The sequence below is a fragment of the Dermacentor andersoni genome, chromosome 4, assembly GCF_023375885.2.
Source record: "Dermacentor andersoni chromosome 4, qqDerAnde1_hic_scaffold, whole genome shotgun sequence".
NCBI classification, from domain to species: Eukaryota; Metazoa; Arthropoda; class Arachnida; order Ixodida; family Ixodidae; genus Dermacentor; species Dermacentor andersoni.
Window position 1 is genome coordinate 13,091,044 of NC_092817.1, and position 19,599 is coordinate 13,110,642.

Below are 19,599 nucleotides of genomic sequence, written 5' to 3' on the forward strand. Positions count from 1 at the left end.
ATTGTGAACTTGTCTAAGAATCTGGGCCAACCTCACTGAAGTTCATGTTTACAGCATGCATTACGAGGACTGGTTCGAATCACAAGCGCATGCACTGCCTGCGATGGTGAAACTTCAATACTGACCGCAATAAGTTGTTCAATCGTGGTGCAGTGGCCCACTTTATTAAGCAAGTATGTTAGCCTAATATAGTTGCACTTCTTACTTAAGTGGAGAAATATCTTAACACTGAATTACTCGTCTGCCCAAAGCAAATAAAATTAGGCTGGATCCGCATGCGAGGTAAATGAACTCAAATATTAAGAAGTGCTAGCTTAATTCTATGGCTGAGTAATAATTAGTTCCAGAAAATAACTTACCGTGTCTTGACAGGGCGCCAAATTCGGTCTCGCAAGTCGCCAGCGGTCGTAAACGTGGATTCATCACTGAATACAGTGTTTTTCCATTGCGACACAGTCCACCCATCATGTTCTTGTGCAAAACGGAGCCGCTTTACTGTATTTGTGGCTCTAAGTAATGGCTTTCACGCGGCTGATCTGCTCCTTAGGCCGGCTTCCTTGAGTCGCCGCCTCACAGCAGACCTCGAAGCCTTCAGCTTCAAGCTTTGTCGTAGCTCTTGAAGCAAAGCTTGGGGGGGGGGCGTCCACAGCAGCCGCAACAATGGACAAATCCTCCTCGTCCGTTGTGGCCCTTAGTGGACGTCCGCGAGGGGCATCCTTGACGGGCCCTTCTTTCTTGTAGGCCTGCAGTATCCTATTCACAGCTTTAAGCGACCATCCTGTCATCTCTGATATCTTCTTTTGAGTATAGTTTCTAGAACACAGTTCAATAATCTTCAGTCGTTCTTTCTCCGGTACACGGGCCATGTGAACAAGGCTAACGATTTAGCACCGTTCTGGTCAGATGAAAAAGCTGGAATGAATTAAGACGGACGAGCACCAGCTTTATTCAGATCAATCTTGAATCCTGTAAACCTTCCTGTATCTGTAGAGAGCCGCACCGTTCTTCCATCACCAATGAGAGAAGGAAGATGACACTGCATTGGCGTTTCAAGGTCATTTACATTTTTTATCTTCAGAAGTTTAAGAAGCGCCAAATCACCACAAAGTCCACCATCGTCAGCGAGTGGGACGTGCTGCGAATTAACAACTCACTGCCCTCCAGAATGAGCGCTGTCATCGCTGCTGCTGGGGACATGATGAGATACTCAGTGATGGTCGGAGCGTGACGCGTGCATATCCTCACCAGCTGGCAGGGCCCGTCTTGAGTAACGAACTATTGTCGAGAAGAAACACTTTCCTTTATTTCGTATCTGTTTATTTCATTGTGTTCGACTCGCATAGTCATTATATTGAGCGCTTTGTTTTCCTTTCGCGTAAAATAAAGACAGAGCATGTTGCGCGCACAGTTCGGTGTCCCTTTCTTGTTGCTGCGTATTACGGTAACACACACAGCGAAGAAATATATGTGCACACACTAAGTACCCCTGCCTTTCGAAAGAACGAAAGGAGCATGCCGTCAAAAGAAGTTTGTAGAACCCCAATGTCGCCAATGAAAGCTCAGAGTTTGTCGTCGCACAATGCTTAATAAGGAATATCGGCTCAGTTCCCGCAGTAACAATGAAATATGCTCACTGCATCTGACAGTAGCACTCCTCCTGACAATGGGGCCAGCGTGCGCCGCCGTAGCAGACGACGCAGATCACTCCGCCACTAGAGCATCTGCGCCTGCGTGAGCTGCTTCCGCCGCCCGACTTCAGCGCTCGCCGCATCGCCGATGCAATGCGCTCCGAGTTTTCCCCTAAATGTGAAACAGACTGTACCTTCATTATAACACTTACGTTTGAATTACAACTCGAAGGGAGGAAGGCTCTTTTGACAGCTCAGTACACAGGTATGCTTGAGCAATACATAAAGAACTGGCATACTTGTAATGTTCCAGCAATGCCGAAACACAATAAATACAAGAGCTGAGGATTGGACACAATATTAAGGAAAGTATGGCCTACATCGTCTTCAGTAATGATCAATCTTTTTTTTCCCACCAAGTGAATGAAAACAGAGTTTTGAAAAAAACAATTATTCTAAACTGATTTATCTGGCTATTTAGTGTCCTTTTAAAAACAAGCCGAAAATGGGCACTTCATCCAGGAAATATTGTCAGCAGGCATTCCATCTGACACTACATCCACTGGTACATCCAAAAATCATATATTCCATTGTTTTTTACTTACATGTTCAATTGCAGAGTACAAGCGTACAATGTTGCAAAGCATAATGTAGACGACTATACTAACTGGGCACTAATTAGCACCAACTACCTGGAGTTGGCAAATAATAAGTCGCATTAGAGAAGCCACCTTTTAAGCCCAAATGCCTCGTCATTTGCCTGAAACTGTCGGACTGCTGCTTTTTCATACACATTGCTTTGTAACGTTCCTAACTGAACTGCTCTGTACTGTTTACTATTATATGTTCATGCTTCATACGCAGCGCTTCCAGCAGATGTCCCACAGTGTAAGAACAAGGGGACGACAAAGTAATTAACCAAATAAAACGAGATGCATTGTTGGGCGAATTTGGCCCCATAAAGAAAAGGACTGAATAAATAGCGACAATTGTGATAAGTACAATAGATATCGGAGAATAAGAACTGAAGCAGCTGTCGTTCAGCTGCTATATTATACAGACATGACAATAGCATAGAAGTTTCTGAACGACACACGTATAGGACAGCAAATGTTCATGAATGAGTTGTAACTTTTGACATAAAGACGCACTCAGATAGGAAGATAACAGTACTACTACGAGAGCATACTGGGCACATTAATGTATGCAGGTAATGCAAGAAAATATTCTTCGAAACACAATATGATAAGATGTTGCATTGGTAGCGATAACAAAGAAAAGCAAATGCATCACGTGGCAGTATTTACCTATTTGCAGTGACTGTGCATGACATTGCATATGCGTGGATTTACTTCCAGAATATTCTAACTGTTTGAGAAAGTTTTTGTACAAGCTCATTTGTGCAAGCTCACCCAGTGCATATGTTGCTGCTTTAGCATTGGTGGAAGTGTGCTATTTTGCCTGACTGATGTTATTCAATCCTCACACTTTGGTGCAATTAAGTGCATCCTTAAAGAATCGCAGCAACAAATTGTTTGCGAGCTTGCTCCTGCATACACACAGATTAAAACTAGAAAGCAAGCGATCCAGAAAATAAGGCAAATCAGATCAGAACTACGCTCAGTTTCTGTGAGCAGCAGCTACCTCCTTTTGCACGATAGACTTAAGAGCCACTGGACAGTCATTATGGCACATAAAAGAAAAAAATTAATACGTAAATAAGATGAAATTGCCAAATTATCCTTCAAGTTATGCATGCTTACCTCCACGCTTACTGTTGCCAGGAGCTGATTTTGTACTTGCTTTCCCATCTGCAACATTAGCCAGAAGAGTCAGTCACTGGTCTCATTGTGTTGAATCTTGTACACACGGCCAGAAGAAAGCACGACTCAACAGAAAGGCTGGCGACAAATTATTGTTGATGGTACATATCTATGTGAATACTATGTGAACAGGGCAAAAAAGTGAGACAACACCAGACAACACAAGTGCAGCAACAAATAATCTCTGGCATCCTGAAATGACGAGACATGTGTCCAAACAGGATTATGGGTTCACAGGAAGATGCAAGTGAAAGTGATTGACAGTGGTCGGACAAGGGATGTCTTTGGAACCAAGGTTACAATGTCCCCCTGAAGTCCCTCACAGAGACAAGTCCCCTTGCCAAAACTTTGGCTTGAGACACTTCTCATTTTTGACCACAGCTTATCACCAGACATTACGAAGTAAGCTAAAGTTGGGAACAGCATTTTAACGAACATGTGCCACTTGAGAACCAATCACTAGCTTTCTTAATACTACACAGTAGACTTCCATTAATTCGACTCCAGTTAATTCGATCGCGATTGACAGTCCTGGCCTAAAACTGGCCTTCGCCAAATAACTAGAACTTGATCAGTCAGCTTGCATGCACCTGACTGCTATGAACACCAATAGCAACCCCTTTAGTGGCAGCGTCCAGCTCAGTGGAGCTTCGTGGAAAGTGAATGCGTTGAACACACATCATCCTCCGCCAATAACTGTGGCTTACTATGTCTGATTACGGTATATACTCAATTCTCATGTGCGCCTTTATTTTCCTAGAAAGTTGGGTTAGAACTTGCCTGCATAGTGCAACCAAATACAAAACTAAAACCACCTTCGTGGTGTTCGTATGCTTTGCCGCATAACAAAGATGTCATGCGGCGAATCTCTCTTTAAAAACCGTGGCCGAAGCTCATTTTAGAAAACCGGCTGCCATTGAGCAACACATATTTAACCTCTGCCCCCCCCCCCCCCCCCTTTCTTTCTTTTGCTGAAAAGTTGGGTGCACCTTGGATTTATACTTTATAGAGTAGCTTCAATGTCATTTAATTTCTATGTTAGTTTTCTACTTTGGACACATAGAAAGTGGACGTGCATTTGATTCGGGGGCATGTTAGAATGGGGCAAATATTGCCAAATGAATCAGCAGTGTGTTTGAAATTGTCTTTTTTATTGCATCTTGTTTAATTCGACCCTTTGGATCATTAATCGATTTCGTCGGTCTCGTCAGGGTTGAATTAACGGAAGTCGACTGTAGTCCACTTCATACATAGCAGGCAACATTGCAGAAGCTACACAAATAGTGTGATTATAGAAGTGTCGTGAGTCACCTGCAAGACCTGTATGACAATGTGAAAAAGACAAAGACACCGGTCAACGAAACAGAGAAGGGACCCGCAGGCGAGAAGCACGTGAAGCGCGCAAGAAGAAGAAATTAAGAAAAGGAGGATGCAGGCGAAGATGAGCTGGCATTGCTGACGTGGTCAAGAAGCAAGACAGTGGCATCTCCAGCTGTGCTCTGGAGACAGGAGGCAGCAGCTTCGGGGACCACGGACTGGAGAGGGGACGTTTGTGAGTTGGCCAGCGACAACTCCAGCTCCTGAGCCTCGACTGCGTGAGGCTCAGGCTCGTTCCGCAAGCCCTGTCCAACCCTACACTGCTGTAACCAGTAGCTGTCCCATGCCACGAAGGCAATCGCCTGGCCCAGACCGCGTCCGGTGCCATGCAGGTCTCTGCGGAAGACTACAACCTCATCGCTCTCGTCGGAGCTCAACGCCCAAGCTGCGTCGGAACCATGCAGGCCAACGTCCTTTGCCACGCTGGGCCCGAGTCCGGCACAATTAGTGACGGTCAGAACGTTCGTTTGCTCATGACGTCGCGTTGATTACTCAAGCGGAGGAACAATATGTAGTTGAGGGTTTGTTTGTTATTTATGTGTACAGCTAGGTTTTGGAGTATCTCGTATATGTATAGTGTTTATTGTGTGTCAGGGTAGTTTGCTGTTTTTTTTGTATCTTCTGTTATTTTTTTTCTTCGAGATAAATAGTCTTTAACATATTCGAATTGTGTCTCTGTCTATTTCTGGAGCGCTGAAATTTGTGACAATTGGCGAGCTTGCCAGGATTGATTTTTCCTGCCCCGTCACAAATTTTTTGTGATCCGGAAATGGAATGGGACAAAACTCTAGCCTTAGTGAAAGAGTTGAATTTTTCGAAGAATGAAGCCCTGAAACTTATTGAGTAACAGAGAGAGATCTTCCAAATAGAATGCGAGGCTGAACATGCGGAAGCACGGGAAGTGCATGCTAGAGAGAAGGAAATTTTACAACTCAAACTGACATTGGCACAAGTAACGGAGTGTCACCGCAATGATGAGAGTTTGGCGTCAGCGTCGTCCGGCTCGCAGTCTCCAAAAGCTACCAAAATCTGTCCACACAAGCTAATGGCACCATTCAATGAAAAGCATGACAACTTGGATGCATACTTGCACCAGTTCAAAAGGATAGCCCTCGGGCAAGGCTGGGACCAGAGCGAATGGGCCACAGCCCTAAGTCTTTGCCTGGTAGGCGAGTCACTGAGTGTGACAAAGTAGGCACTACTACAAAGATTCCGACTTACAGAGGAAGCTTCTCGCAAGCAATTCCAAAACTGCAAGCCGGAAGACGCAGAAAGGGGAAATTAATTTGAGTACCGCCTTTCAAGTTATTTTGACCGGTGGGTGGAAATGGCCGATGTCGCAAAGACTTATGCGGGGGTTCGTGATTGCATGGTCAGTGAGCAATTCTTAGCTTGCTGTAGTCATAATCTGGGTGTCTTTCTAAAAGAGAGAAAGTTGGATTCACTCAATGATCCAGCCGAACACGCTTATAAATTTTTGGAGGCACAGGGGCTGAGAAACTTAGGAAGAGTGAAAGAGGACCTAGCCAGAGAGAAAGTAGACGAGGCAAAATACGAGCCTCAGGGAACCATGCGCCCACCCCAGTTAAGGTGTTTCCTCTGTAATTGTACCGGGCACCGTGCCGTTAACTGTCACGTAGGGAACAGCCACTCCCACCAACAAATAATGTGTTAATTATGCAATAGAAAGGGACCCTGTGCGAATGAGTGTAGGTCCAGCACATCACAAAAAACAGCGTGTGTAATAGGCAAGTGCGGAGAAACCGACTCGTGACCGAACAGAAATGAACCAGGCCCAAGAGAGCCAACAGGTACCGAGGGAAAAGCGGAAGGAAGGAGACCCAAAGGAACAAGCTCTACCTGTCATAGAAGGAGAGGCTCATGGACAACGGGTAATGGTGCTAAGAGATAGCGGCACCAATACAGTTTTAGTAAAGAGGAGCCTGGTACGTGATGAAGATCTGACAGGAGCGCTAACGCAAGTTACCTTGGCTGACAACACAGTGAGGTACCTACCTGAAGCCTGTATCCAAGTCTCCACGCCATATTATACCAGGTGGCTTAAGGCAAAATGCCTAGAAGAGCCATTATACGATCTAATTCTAGGAAATGTATCTGGAGTACGGAGAGTGGATGATCCAGATTGGAGCTGGAAAAGAAGTACAGCTATCGCAGTAAGAGAGATGAATGACTGTGGTGAACAACCACGTCAAAAAGTGAGCAAGCAACAGCTATACATCAATAATTCACGAGAAGCGGCAACTGGGGTATGCCGTCCAGTTATATTGTCAGCTGTATGGACCAGAGCCCAAACACAGAGCAAGGCACCCATGGCAGCCCTGAAGGTACCTGCAATTCAGTGGTTAAGAATCATGCCCGCTGATTTCATGGAGGAGCAAGACAAGGATGAGTCGGTCAGATCATGCCACAAGAAGATAGGAGAATTAGTGAAAGGGAAAAAAGCCGCACTACGTTTGAGTTTGTTATGCACAATTGTCTTTTGTATAGAAGATGCGTATTCAGCTCGGGCAGAGAGGCTCAGCAACTCATTGTGTCCAAGGCCTTTAGGGAGACAGTGTAATAAAGTAAAACCTCTTAAACAGTAGTTTCGTTTTAAAAGTAGTAAAGTCAAATCCCCGACTCGGTGGCCATTGAACATAATGTGTTTTGTATCCGCATAAGCTGTACCAGCTTATTGCGTACGCATCGGTTAAAACGTAGCGTTTGCACTTTTCGTCACATAAACACAGCGGCGCGTTGCCTCCATCGGGCGGCCCGGCAGAACAACAAGCCTCAGAGATCGGAACGGCCTCCAAGCGCACTGTGCATTTGCACGTGAAGCCACATCAACATCAACATCATTGCGGCGCCGTGCAGAGAGCGTTGTGGCGTCATGCAAGCAAGGACTCGCGTCATGCCGAAGCTCTGTTAAAAAAGATGCCGGGTGCTCAGCATGGAAAAATTAGACATCGTTCGTGCTATCGAATGCGACACGAAGGAGTCGGCGCTGGCACGCGACAGGGATCTGCTGTTGGCTACGATGTGTGGCATTTGGAATGCGAAGAAGTTGCTCAGCAGTGCTGCTGCGACCGCGAAAAAGATGTCGGCTATGAGGTTCGACTTTTCGTCATCATTGCCTAAGTTGTTGCCAAAGTGTCGGCTAGCGACAGTGATGAGGACGACATGGAAGGGGACAGCAGGAGCGATTCAGGCCCAACAGTGGCAGAAGCTGCGCGTTACGTCAGCCTCATGAATGCAATCGTCACGACGAGAACAGCACCCCGCAATAAAAAAGGTGCTCCATGACTTCTGAAGCGCTACTGCGTGCATGCACGGAAAATACATAATTCCAACGAGGAATCTGCCATGTGAGTGCTTGCCGAGAAGAGGGGGCTTGCTGAAAAGCTGCCTCGCAGCTTCAGTAAGTTTGAGGCCGCTGTCGTCGCTGCTAGGCCACCGCGGCATCAAAAGAAAATAACACTTTTGTCGTGCGAAGTGAATAAATACTGCATGTTTGTTCCCATTTCATTGCACTCTCTCCGAGTTCCTTTTTGACAGGTATCTCATGCTATTTCGGTTAAACGGTACTACCGTTTAGTATGTACTTTTTCCGAGCTCCGGCCAACTACAGTTTAACGAGGTTTCACTGTATCCTGTGTCTGCTTACAGTTTCGGTTTCGAATCATTTACGTCAGGGCGCCACTCAGCGTGAAATGCTGTGGGTTACCTGCTGCGTTTCCCCTCGCTGGAATAAAGTGATTCTTTGTCTGGTCCCCGACTTGAGCAGTCTGGCTCTTCTTTGCAGCACTGCGCGCCCCGGTCGTTTAGGCCTCATGTCGTAGGTCCCTCCGACCGGCCGCCCCGGGGACGCTACTACACACTGGCGACGAGGTAAACCTTTTACTCTTCTTTGTACGTGCTCTTGCTGTTCTACTTCTGCTGCTCTCCTGCTTCCGGCATGCAAGACGCCACATCTACTTCGGCTTCGTCCACCTCAACTCCCCCGCCTTTGTCCTCGGTGCCCAGCATGGCATTTGTACCCCCCATGCCACCTTTCCTGGCGCTACCTGGTACTCCTGCGGTACCATGGCTCACGTGGAAACGTTACTTTTGCACATTTCTCGAGGCAACCGGAGGCGAGGCACTACAAGACGAGAGGAAGAAGGCCATTTTACTCAGCAACTTAGGCTTTGAGGGCCAGCGTCTCTACTACGACCTCGCATCGCAAACGGACCTCACAGCTACTACGTTCGAAGACATTCTTCGCATCTTCGACCAGCACTACGAAAAAAGCCCCAGGATCCTCTAGTGCACCGCATTATCTTCAGGGACAGGAAGCAACTACCCGGGGAAACCTTTCAGGACTCCGTCACCGAGCTACAAAGGCTAGCGCCTGCTTGTGCGTTCAGCGCTTGGCATGACGAGTCCCTTAGCGACCAAATCCTGCAAGGTGTCACATCAGCAAGAATACGAGAAAGGTTACTCTATGAAGGATCGTCCCTCACGCTCAAGAAAGCCCAGGAAATCGAACGAACCGTACAGAAAGTTCACAAAGAAGTTCAAGTCTTCAACAGCTCATCTGTTCAGTGCATCTCGATGCAACGCCAAGATGGCCTCGACAGCCACCACCTTCCTCGACCCGGCGGCTTCAAGATGGCGCTCGGCGGCATGGCAGAAAGTCGCGACCTGGGGAGGCCAGCCAACATGGCGCCCAGCCCGAACTCCGCGAAGCCAGTCGAGACATCGCCGGCTGTCCAGCCAAGCACGTTTCCTGCCGTGCGTGCGGAAGAGTGAGACATTACGCTTCAGTCTGCCATTCGAGGAATCGAACACATCGACAGTCCCCTGCTCGAACGCAGCTTGTTTCCACTACATGCCAACAAGTGTCAGAAGCTCCAGCTGACCCAAGCGTTCAGCTTCCGTCTCTTCCGCACAACGCTCCATCGGAGTTTGCCCATCTGTTCTCAGGACAATTGGGACTCGTAAAGGGCTTCATCCACGACGTTCGTCTCCGAACTTCAGTGCAACCAGTCTCAGAGAAACTGCGTCCTCTACCGTGAGCAAGTCTCCGCCGAACTGCAATGGCTGGAATCAGCTGATATCATCGAACGAGTCTCCGCGTCCAAGTGGATTTCTCCGGTCGTTGTGGTTCAGAAGAAAGACAATTCTATTCGACTTTGCGTCGATCTTAGAGAACCCAACAAGGCTATCGTCATAGAGACCTTGCCGCTACCGAGGGCTAACGAACTGTTGCATCGACTCGCTGGTGCTACTGTGTTCAGTAAGTTGGACTTACAGTCCGCTTATCATCAAGTTCTATTGTCCAAAAGAAGCCGTGAGCTCACTACATTCATTACTCCTAACGGTCTCTTTCGCTTTAAGCGAGTGTGTTTCGGATTGGCATCTGCGTCTTCCACTGTTCGGCAGATAATGTCATCTGTTTTAAAAGACTGTTCAGGTACCTTGTGCTGCCTAAGTGATGTTTTGATTTGGGGCCGCACACAAGCTGAGCATGATAAAAATCTGCAAACTGCGCTTTCCAGAATCTCAGCTGCTGGCATGAAGCTAAATGCAAAGTGTGTATACAGAGTCCTAGAGCTCACTTTTATTGGACATAGGTTCAGTGCAAACGGCATTTCACCGCTGGAAAACAAAGTTCAGTCAATTGTTGATGCACCACAGCCAAATGACAAGAAGTCTCTGCATTCATCTCTTGGTCTCGCATGTTAATACGCGAAACTGATCCCGCAGTACGCTGAATTGGTAGAACCACATAGGAAACTGCTAAAGCAAGAACAACCGTTTGTATGGGATCAGGATACCGAATACAGCTTCCAGACTATTAATTAAGGAAGTGGTTGAATGCAAATTCGGCTCTTACGTCAAAAGTGTTAAGACGTACGTGGACCGTTGTCGCGCAACAAAATGCCCTTAATTTCGTCCAGGAAACCTTGTACGAATACGTAACTCGAGAACGTCCGGTCCTAAATGCTCGGGTCCATTTAAGATTTACCGTATGGTAGGTTGCAATACTTTCAAGCTTGAAAATGGCAAACGTTGGAATGCATCCAAACTTGTGAAATGCCCTGCACGACAGAATTTTCTTGAAAACTTCACTGAAAAGAGTCATTCCAGTGACTACCCATCCCTTGATGGTGGTTTTCCACCTTTTTCTTCCAGTTACCATTGGTATAGGGGATACCTTACGCTTCTTGTAGCGTAAACGTGCAATATACACATCTCCAAGTTACTCTGTACTTACTGCTATACTGCAGATTTAACAGTGGGTCGTAGTGGTAGGAACACGCCCTGATTTCTAGCATCCCTGTAGAAGGGATACCATACATTTCTTGTACCTTACATTTCTTGCAGTAGAAGCATGTAGTATGCACATCTTCACTACAGTAATAGCCGCCATGCAAATTTGTCTTTCATGCCAAAAAGTTTTGAACATAGGTCTTTAGCATCCTCACGGGCGGGACTATCCAAACTTCTTGGGAGTGTAAAGTGCTTTATACGCACAATCTTCAATACACGACAGCCACAGAGTTGTCTCGAGTCAGGCTCAGGGCGAATGAGCCACCCATCAGTGCTGTCCCAGGGGGCACCACAGATGTTCACACTGTCTACTTTTTTTTACTCTGAATTCTTTTTCATGTGTGATCTGTACATGCAAGTGTGCATCTCGTCGTCTTCCCAAGACGGGTACTGAAACTCCAGAATTGTAGTGCAATCATGTTCAGGGCGAATGAGCCACCCATCAGTGCTGTCCCAGGGGGCACACAGATGTTTGCACTGTCTACTTTTTTTTACTAAATTCTTTTTCATGTGTGATCTGTATGTGCAAGTGTGCATCTCGTCGTCTTCCCAAAACAGGTACCGGAACTCTTCAGAACTGTAGTGCAATCATGTTTATTTTCAGTCTTCATGTTGTGTGTTTCTCTTAAAATGGGGAAGCCAAAGATGTCCGCTTAGAAAAAAGAAGTCTGTGATAGGTACATGTACGTGAATTTTCTATTGTATAAAGATGTCATCACCAAAAACGCATGTTACAGTGCTAACATGTGCTCTTTAGTCAACTCAGTTCAAGTCAATAACGACATGTAGTGAGCAGCATTTCCACTGATTATTTTTCAATTTGGCCAACGCCAACTAAATGATACATGTCCATAACTCGTACTAGTAGAAAATCCTATTCATTGTATAATGATAAATAACATGTCCAAAACTTGCATTGGAAAATCTTCATTGTGTAACCCTTACACTTCTGTGTTCTTCTGTAACTCATGACTTGCTTTGTTGCGAAGAGAGCGAGTGGCGCATTTCTCTCTGAAGGGAGAGGTGATGTGTTATCCTGTGTCGGCTTCCAGTTTTGGTTTCAAATTTACGTCAGGGTGCCACTCAGCGCCAAACGCTGTAAGTTACCTGCTGCGTTTCCCCTCGTTGGAATAAAGTGATTCTTTGTCTGGTCCCCGACTTGAGCAATCCGGCTCTTCTTTGCGGCGCTGCGCACCCTGGCCGTTTAGGCCTCATGCCGTAGATCCCTCCGACCGGCTGCCCCGGCGAAGCTACTACAGACAGTGATGGGATTAGGACATGATAGTGTCATGACTGGTCACCAAGGCGTAAAAACCACCCTAGCTAGGATTACAGAACAGTTCTTTTGGGCCGGAATCCAGAGTGACGGGAAGATATGTGAGGTCTTGTGATGTGTGCCAAAGAACGGTACCAAAAGGGCGAGTGGGACATAATTCTTGAATAAGGCTAAGTTGACAAACGGAAGAGTAATGAGGTGGAGCCTCGCTTTGCAAGAGTACTGTTCTCATGTTGACTATATTAAAGGGAGAAAAAATGTGGGTGTAGACTTTTTGAATAGAGTTTTCAATAGGTGAAGCGCTAATAGTGACAACACACAAGAAGGAATACAGACAGGACAAGGCGCCTTGTCCTGTCTGTGACAACACACAAGAAGGAATACAGACAGGACAAGGCGCCGCGCCTTGTCCTATCTGTATTCCTTCTTGTGTGTTGTCACTATTAGCGCTTCACCTATTGAAAGCTATGCACCAACCAGCCCCACAACGTGTTTTCGGTAACTTCGGTGTTACCACAAGTCTCTGCAGTGCCGGTGGATGCGCCTGGACTAAGCCCGTCGAAAATGCCAACTTTCGAGACGCTACAAGTCACTTCGGATTCCGTGTTGTCGGAAGCAGCCGAGCCGGCTGACCTAAGTCTAACGTCGACTTCGACGTTTCCGCACGCCTCTTCGGTGCCGACGGACGCGGCTGAACCGAGCTCGCGTGCTCAACGCTTCGACATGGTGTTTTTCACGGAGGCGGAGTGCGCGGGGCGCGAAAAATACGCAGACAACATTAAATCTTCATTGGCGAAGAAGTCCGCGACTTCCCGCAAGTTCGAGCTAATGAACGTCGGCACAGCAAGTGAAGACGACGATCGCGGCACAGAGTACATCATCGTTGATATCTCTGTGCTAAAGAAGCTGTCTGCGTCCTCAAGCTGCAGCAAGTGTGGGATGGCCACTCTCCAACTCGAAAAGTGCAGTGAGAGAGAATACGGCCTAGCAGTGAAGTTGGAGCTCACATGCTCAAATTGCGATTTCGCCGAGCGGCACTTCTCGTCGCCACGAGTGCCCAGGAAATCCAACGTCACACCCTTTGAGGTCAATTTGCGGGCAATGAAGGGAATTCAAAGTATAGGCAAGGGAGCGACTGCCCTAGCGGATTTTTGTGCCACCATGAACCTCTCTCACCGAGGACTCCACCACAAGACTTTCAGGGGGCATATGGACACCATGGTGAAAGCTTGCCAGGCAGTAGCTACTGCTACAGAAGCAGCAAGCGTCAAAGTGGTGAAGGACATGTACAAGAACTTCCTGAGTCCACCAGGAAATGTAGATGTTATATTTGATGGCACATGGAAAACACATGGTCACAATTCAAATATTGCAGTTGGCTGCATCATAGAGCTATACACTGGCCTAGTACTGGACCACATTGTGCTCTCGAGGTACTGTCGTGGGTGCCAAGGGGCACCTGATCCCAGTGATGATGGGTACGGTGACTGGGCTGTGAACCACAAGTGCATGAAAAACTGACTGCAATGCCGGCCCGATGGAGACTGAAGCAGCTATCATCTTGTTCAACAGGTCGCTGGAAAAAATTGGTTGCGGTACACAACTATACTTTCTGATGGTGATAGCCACACCTTTCATGCATTGACCTCAGAAGGAGTGTATGGATATATATCCATTGAAAAGAAAGACTGCTTGAACCATGTCCACAAGCGGATGGGGACGGCTCTTCGCAACTTGGTTGAGAAGAAGAAGGCACAAGGGGAATCTCTTGGCAGAAAGGGCAACCTCACCCAAGATAAGATAAAGAAAATTACGAACTGCTATGGGTATGCCTTGCGGAGCCACAGCCACGACGGTGCAGGCATGAAAAAGGCAGTGCATGCCAAGCTGTTGCACATGACCTCGACAGATGAAGCCCCAGACCACAGTTGCTGTCCTTAAGGGGTTGATTCGTAGTGTGCCTTCAATCGTGCTTTGGCGAACCAAGTGGAGCCGCCACCACACAAAAACCCTCTGCCAGGCCACGTTCGCACTGCTCTTGAGCCAATCTTTGCAATGCTGGGCGACGAGGCCCTCTTGGAGCGCCGCAAAGATGGCATGACACAGAACGCCATCGAGTGCCTACACTATGTCATTTGGAGCCAAAGCTCCAAGAACACGCATGACTCTTTGCTGGCTGTTGAAAGAGCTGTTGCAGAAGCAGTTTCTCGCTTCAACCAAGGAATGGCGGCAACAAGCAGAGCTGTTGCAGCACAGCTTGGTTACAGTCCTGGGAGCTGCCTCATTCGTAGGAACCTTGAAAAAGATAAATAGAGGCTGTGCAGGTCTGATAAAAGTCACACCAATACTGAAAAGGTGAAGAGGATGGCCAAGAAGCACAAGCCTGACAGAGCTCAGGACTACTGCCCAGGACTTTTGTGAATGTGTGGCAGATTCATAGAAAATAGCGACTTTCTGAGCTTTGTTTTTGTCAAGTGCCAATGCAATACAGAGGTGTTCACAATCTTTACATGAACAGATTTCTGTGAGTTTGAAGTTATTGTGTTCAGTAATGACTGGGCTGCATGCTAAAGCATTAAATTTTTCCATGTGATAGGTCAACAAAAGTGGCAGAGTAAGCAAAACTTTGAATGCAATTTTCTCAGCTTTGCTTTTTCGATCAAATGTCTTTGCCTTACAGAACTTTTCATAATGTTTGCATCAACTGATTTTATTGAATTGGGTATCATTTTTTTCAGTAAAACCTCAGCTACATCCTAAAGCTTTCCATATTTCATTAAAGCCAACAGACTAGCAATTAGGTCAGATGTAAGCTAATTACTCCCGCATTGTTTTTTTCTTCCTACTTTGTTATTCATTCATGACCTATATGATAACATTTTAAAAATTTCTTTAGCTTTAGGATGTGCAGTGGGCCCTTGGAAATGACAGCTATTCTTTAAAACTAGTTTTTTTAATTAAGAAATTATCATAATGGCCCGTAAGGAAAGACCTATGTGGGATAAATTATTTTGCAATATCTTCATTTCTAGATTAGATATATAAAATCTGAATATATATTTGGGATCAGCATTCAAAGGTATATCTGCATGCCAATTTTCGGGAAGATATGTTAAGAAATAAAAAAAATGTTTTCAAGACCCTCATCCCCCCTTAGTGCAGTGAAGAGATTAATCGTTTGGTGCCGTGAGGTGATGTATGGACATATAGAGTGGCATTGTGACTGTTCATTTCGAACCTGGTGTGACAAGCGTGTGATGAGCAGTTATTTGTGCAAACGACTTGAGATGGGGGCCTATGTCATGAGTCACCGGCAAGACCTTTATGACAATGTGAAAAAGACAAAGACGCCGGTCGACGAAATGGAGAAGGGACCCGCAGGCGAGAAGCATGTGAAGCACGAAAGAAGAAATTAAGAAAAAGGAGACGCATAGCTGGCATTGCTGACGTGGTCAAGAAGCAAGACAGTGGCAGAGGTGGGAGGCAGCAGCTTCGGGGACCACAGAACGGAGAGGGGACGTTCGTGAGTTGGCCAGCGACAACTCGAGCTCCTGAGCCTCGACTGTGTCGCTGTGTTCTGCAGCCCTGGACCCCACGCTGCTGTAACCGGTTGCTATCCCGTGCCACGAAGGCAATCGCCTGGCCACATCAGCGGCACAACGGCTGACTGGCCCAGACCGCGTCCGGTGCCACATAGGTCTTTGTGAAAGACTACAACCTCATCGCTCTCGTCGGAGCTAAACGCCCACGCTACTTCGGAACCACGCAGGCCAACGTCCTTTGCTACGCTGGGCCGGAGTCCAACACGACTGGCGACGCTCAGAACGTTCGTTTGCTTGTGACGTCGCGTTGGTTAGTCGAGCAGAGGAGCAATATGTAGTTGAGGGTCTTGGAGCATCTCATGTGTATATAGTGTAAGTGTCTCAGGGTAGGTCGGTGTTGTTTTCTTTTCGTTATTTTTTTATTCGAGATAAATGTTCTTTAACATATTTAAATTGTGTCTTTGTGCATTTCTGAAGCTCTGAAATTTGTGACAAGTCTCACTTCGCTAGTTTCACAGAGCAGGGTCGTTATTTTATCATAATGACTTTTGCGATGTTAATGCCTTTCAGCACTTTTCACGTTCATGAGCAGCCACATTTGATGCTGCACCCGAGGCGGAGCGTTGTTTGGCCACTCTAGAACACGAAACACGCCGAAACGAATTAGCATCAAGGAAAGGTATCACTACAATATTGAGGCCCAGTTATACCTGATCTGCAATTGGTTTTTACGAAACAACTACTTCATAAATTTAGCTGCTATTTGTGGACAAAATTTTACGTTAAATCACACACTATTTGTGCATATTTGTGCTTCTAGTAGGTGACGCACTATGTCCTGGTCACTCGGGCAAGTGATGCGCTGTTGGCACTGATCACAGAAACATGTTACTCTGCTCATTTGGTAGCACGTAAATGGGTTTCAATCTCCAACACCATTATAATGCAATATATCGTATCTTGCAACGTAAAGGTACCAGACTTACTCTTACACTGAATTACATGACGCGTACCTAATATCTTTCTTTCATATATGATGCACTACTTTTTGGCCTCTTTAGCCTTCATATTGTTGCCTGCTATGTATGAAAAACTATTGCTCTCAAGTGGTGGCAAATGCTTCAAATAGCTGACACGTTTTTCTTCTGCACTTTTGCCAGAAATTAGAGGCCAGTTGGTCTGAACTGAAGTTCATAAATGTTTTAAGGTCAAATCACAGCAAATAGGTGCTCTGAATTACCGTGTTCGGGTAAAAGCAAAACTTAAGTCAAGCTAACTGACAGCTTAGCATTTCAAAATTAAATATCTGCCATTGTTGTCAAGGGTAGAGCTCCCACAAGTAAGAAACTGACAGGAGTAAGCGAGGGGTGGCACCATGACATTTCAAAATGCGGGACCTGGCAACCGTGCATTGTGTTCCTGTATTGCAGCACCTATGTTTCAGTGTTTGTTCATGCTTTCACAGCAAATTTATCTGTTAGAGTGGTGCTTCTGTGAGCAGTTAAAGACAGTCAGCACAGCACTTGCCTTTTTTAGACTGCTGGAGTTTTCCTTGTGACACTTCCATCTCCTTCATGAGCTCCTGCTTCTGCTTGAACTGTTGCTCTTTCTTCTGCCGCAGCTCTGCTTTCTTCTTTTCACGTTCAGCCTTTTTCTCTAGCCTCTGGCGTTCCGCTTCCTTCTCTTCTTCTGCTTTCCGCAGTGCCTCTTGCTCTGAAAACATGAGCACTCCTCATCAACATCTCCAGCCCTTCCTGCACAAAGCGATCAGAACCATGGCTATATTCCATCCTATTTACTCAATACTATGCACTTAACAATAATGTAGCACACACACTGCAAGGAAGCGCACACTTCACTTCTTGCAGAGAGTACCATATTTGCACGATTCTAGTGCGCACCTTTCTTTAATAACAAGTACATTCAAATTTGCATGTGCAATACAAACGTAGCTAATTCTACTCAAAATCAAAAACGAAACCTATTCTTACTAAAATAAAAATCTCAATGCAAGGTAGCTAGCCACCCAATGCAAGGTAGCTAGCCACAGTGCCACAGAACAGACGTTTTTTTAAGCCTTAGTTTGGGCTCATCATTTTCCAGTTTGCTGTACGTGTGGGATTTCTAATGCATTAGATGGAACTTAAGATGACTTTCTGTGGTCGGTAGACAGCGAAAAGGTGTTGTCGGACTCCGATAGTGACTAGCCGCTAAGATTCAGCTGTGTGTGAGTCTGTGTGCATTTATATGTTCCATAAAGTTGTTTCAACACGTCAAGCATTGACTCAAGTTTTGTTACTTTATGTACATGGTAGAATCGGCGCCAAGTTATTTTTTGGGTCATCAGGATCATCATCATCAGCCTATCTTATGTCCACTGCAGAATGAAGGCCTGTCCCTGCGATCTCCAATTACCCCTGTCCTGCGCCAACCGATTCCAACTAGTGCCCTAATTTCATCGCTCCACCTAGCCTTCTGTCATCCTCGACTGTGTTTCCCTTCTCTTGGTACCTATCCTGTAACCCTAATGGTCGAACAGTTATCTAACCTGCGCATTACATGACTTGCCCAGCTCCATTTTTTTCTCTTAATGTCAATTAGAATATCAGCTATACCCGTTTGCTTTCTGATCCAAACCCCGCTCTTTCTGTCTCTTAACGTTATGCCTAGCATTTTTCGTTCCATCGCTCTTTACACGATCCTTAACTTGGTTTCAAGCTTCTTTGTCAATCTCCAAGTCTCTGCCCCATATGTCAGCACCAGTAAAATGCACTGATTGTACACCTTCTTTTTCCATAATAATGATAAGTTTCCAGTCAGTAGCTGATAATGTCTGCCGTATGCAATCCAACCCATTTTTATACTTCTGTGAAATTCCTTCTCATGATCAGGGTTCCCTGTGATTAGTTGACCTTGGTAAACATACTCCTTCACAGACTCTAATGGCTGACTGGCGATCCTGAACTCGTGTTCCCTTGCCAGTCTATTTATCATTATCTTTGTCTTCTGCATATTAATCTTCAACCCCACTCCTACACTCTCCCTGTCAAGGTCCTCAATCATTTGTTGTAACTCGTCTGCAGTGTTGCTGAATAGAACAATGTCATCGACAAACCGAAGGTTGCCAAGATATTCGCCGTCGATCCTTATTCCTAAGCCTTCCCAGTTTAACAGCTTGAATACTTTTTCTAAGCATGCAGTGAATGGCATTGGAGAGATTGTGTCTCCCTGTCTGACCCCTTTCTTTTCATTACTGGTTCTAATGGAGGTATCCCGACTCCTCTGGGTACCACCATTAGAAACAGTAATGAACAGGATACAGAAACTCCTCCTATAACTAGCGATGAGGTCAGAAGGGCCTTGCAAGTCATGAAACGAGGACGAGCGGCAGGCGAAGATGGAATAGCAGTCGATTTAATCAAAGATGGAGGAGATATAATATTTGGGCGGTAATATAACTGCACGCTATATTTGGGGGCACGGTAGAATCATGCAAATACAGTAATGCAGTTTTGCTTTAAGGGATGCCGTCGTGGAGAACAAGGATGTTGAGAGGGACCTGCCTTTGAGCTGGTGCCCTGACGAGCAAAAGAATGGTGTAAAGGACATCACGCAAGAAAAGGAATGTACAGGGA

The 19,599-nt window shown here is 46.1% G+C and overlaps 1 protein-coding gene across 1 annotated transcript in view; it reads right to left on the reverse strand.

The window, feature by feature from the left end:
• Positions 1 to 19,599, reverse strand: part of LOC126535985 (uncharacterized) — a 30,517-nt gene that overhangs the window by 1,940 nt on the left and 8,978 nt on the right. The window contains exons 5-6 of the mRNA XM_055073403.2: positions 17,492 to 17,677; positions 3,392 to 3,439 (exon numbers count right to left, since the gene is read on the reverse strand). Coding sequence (XP_054929378.1) covers positions 3,392 to 3,439; positions 17,492 to 17,677 — 234 coding nt within the window. The remainder of the gene's footprint in view (positions 1 to 3,391; positions 3,440 to 17,491; positions 17,678 to 19,599) is intronic.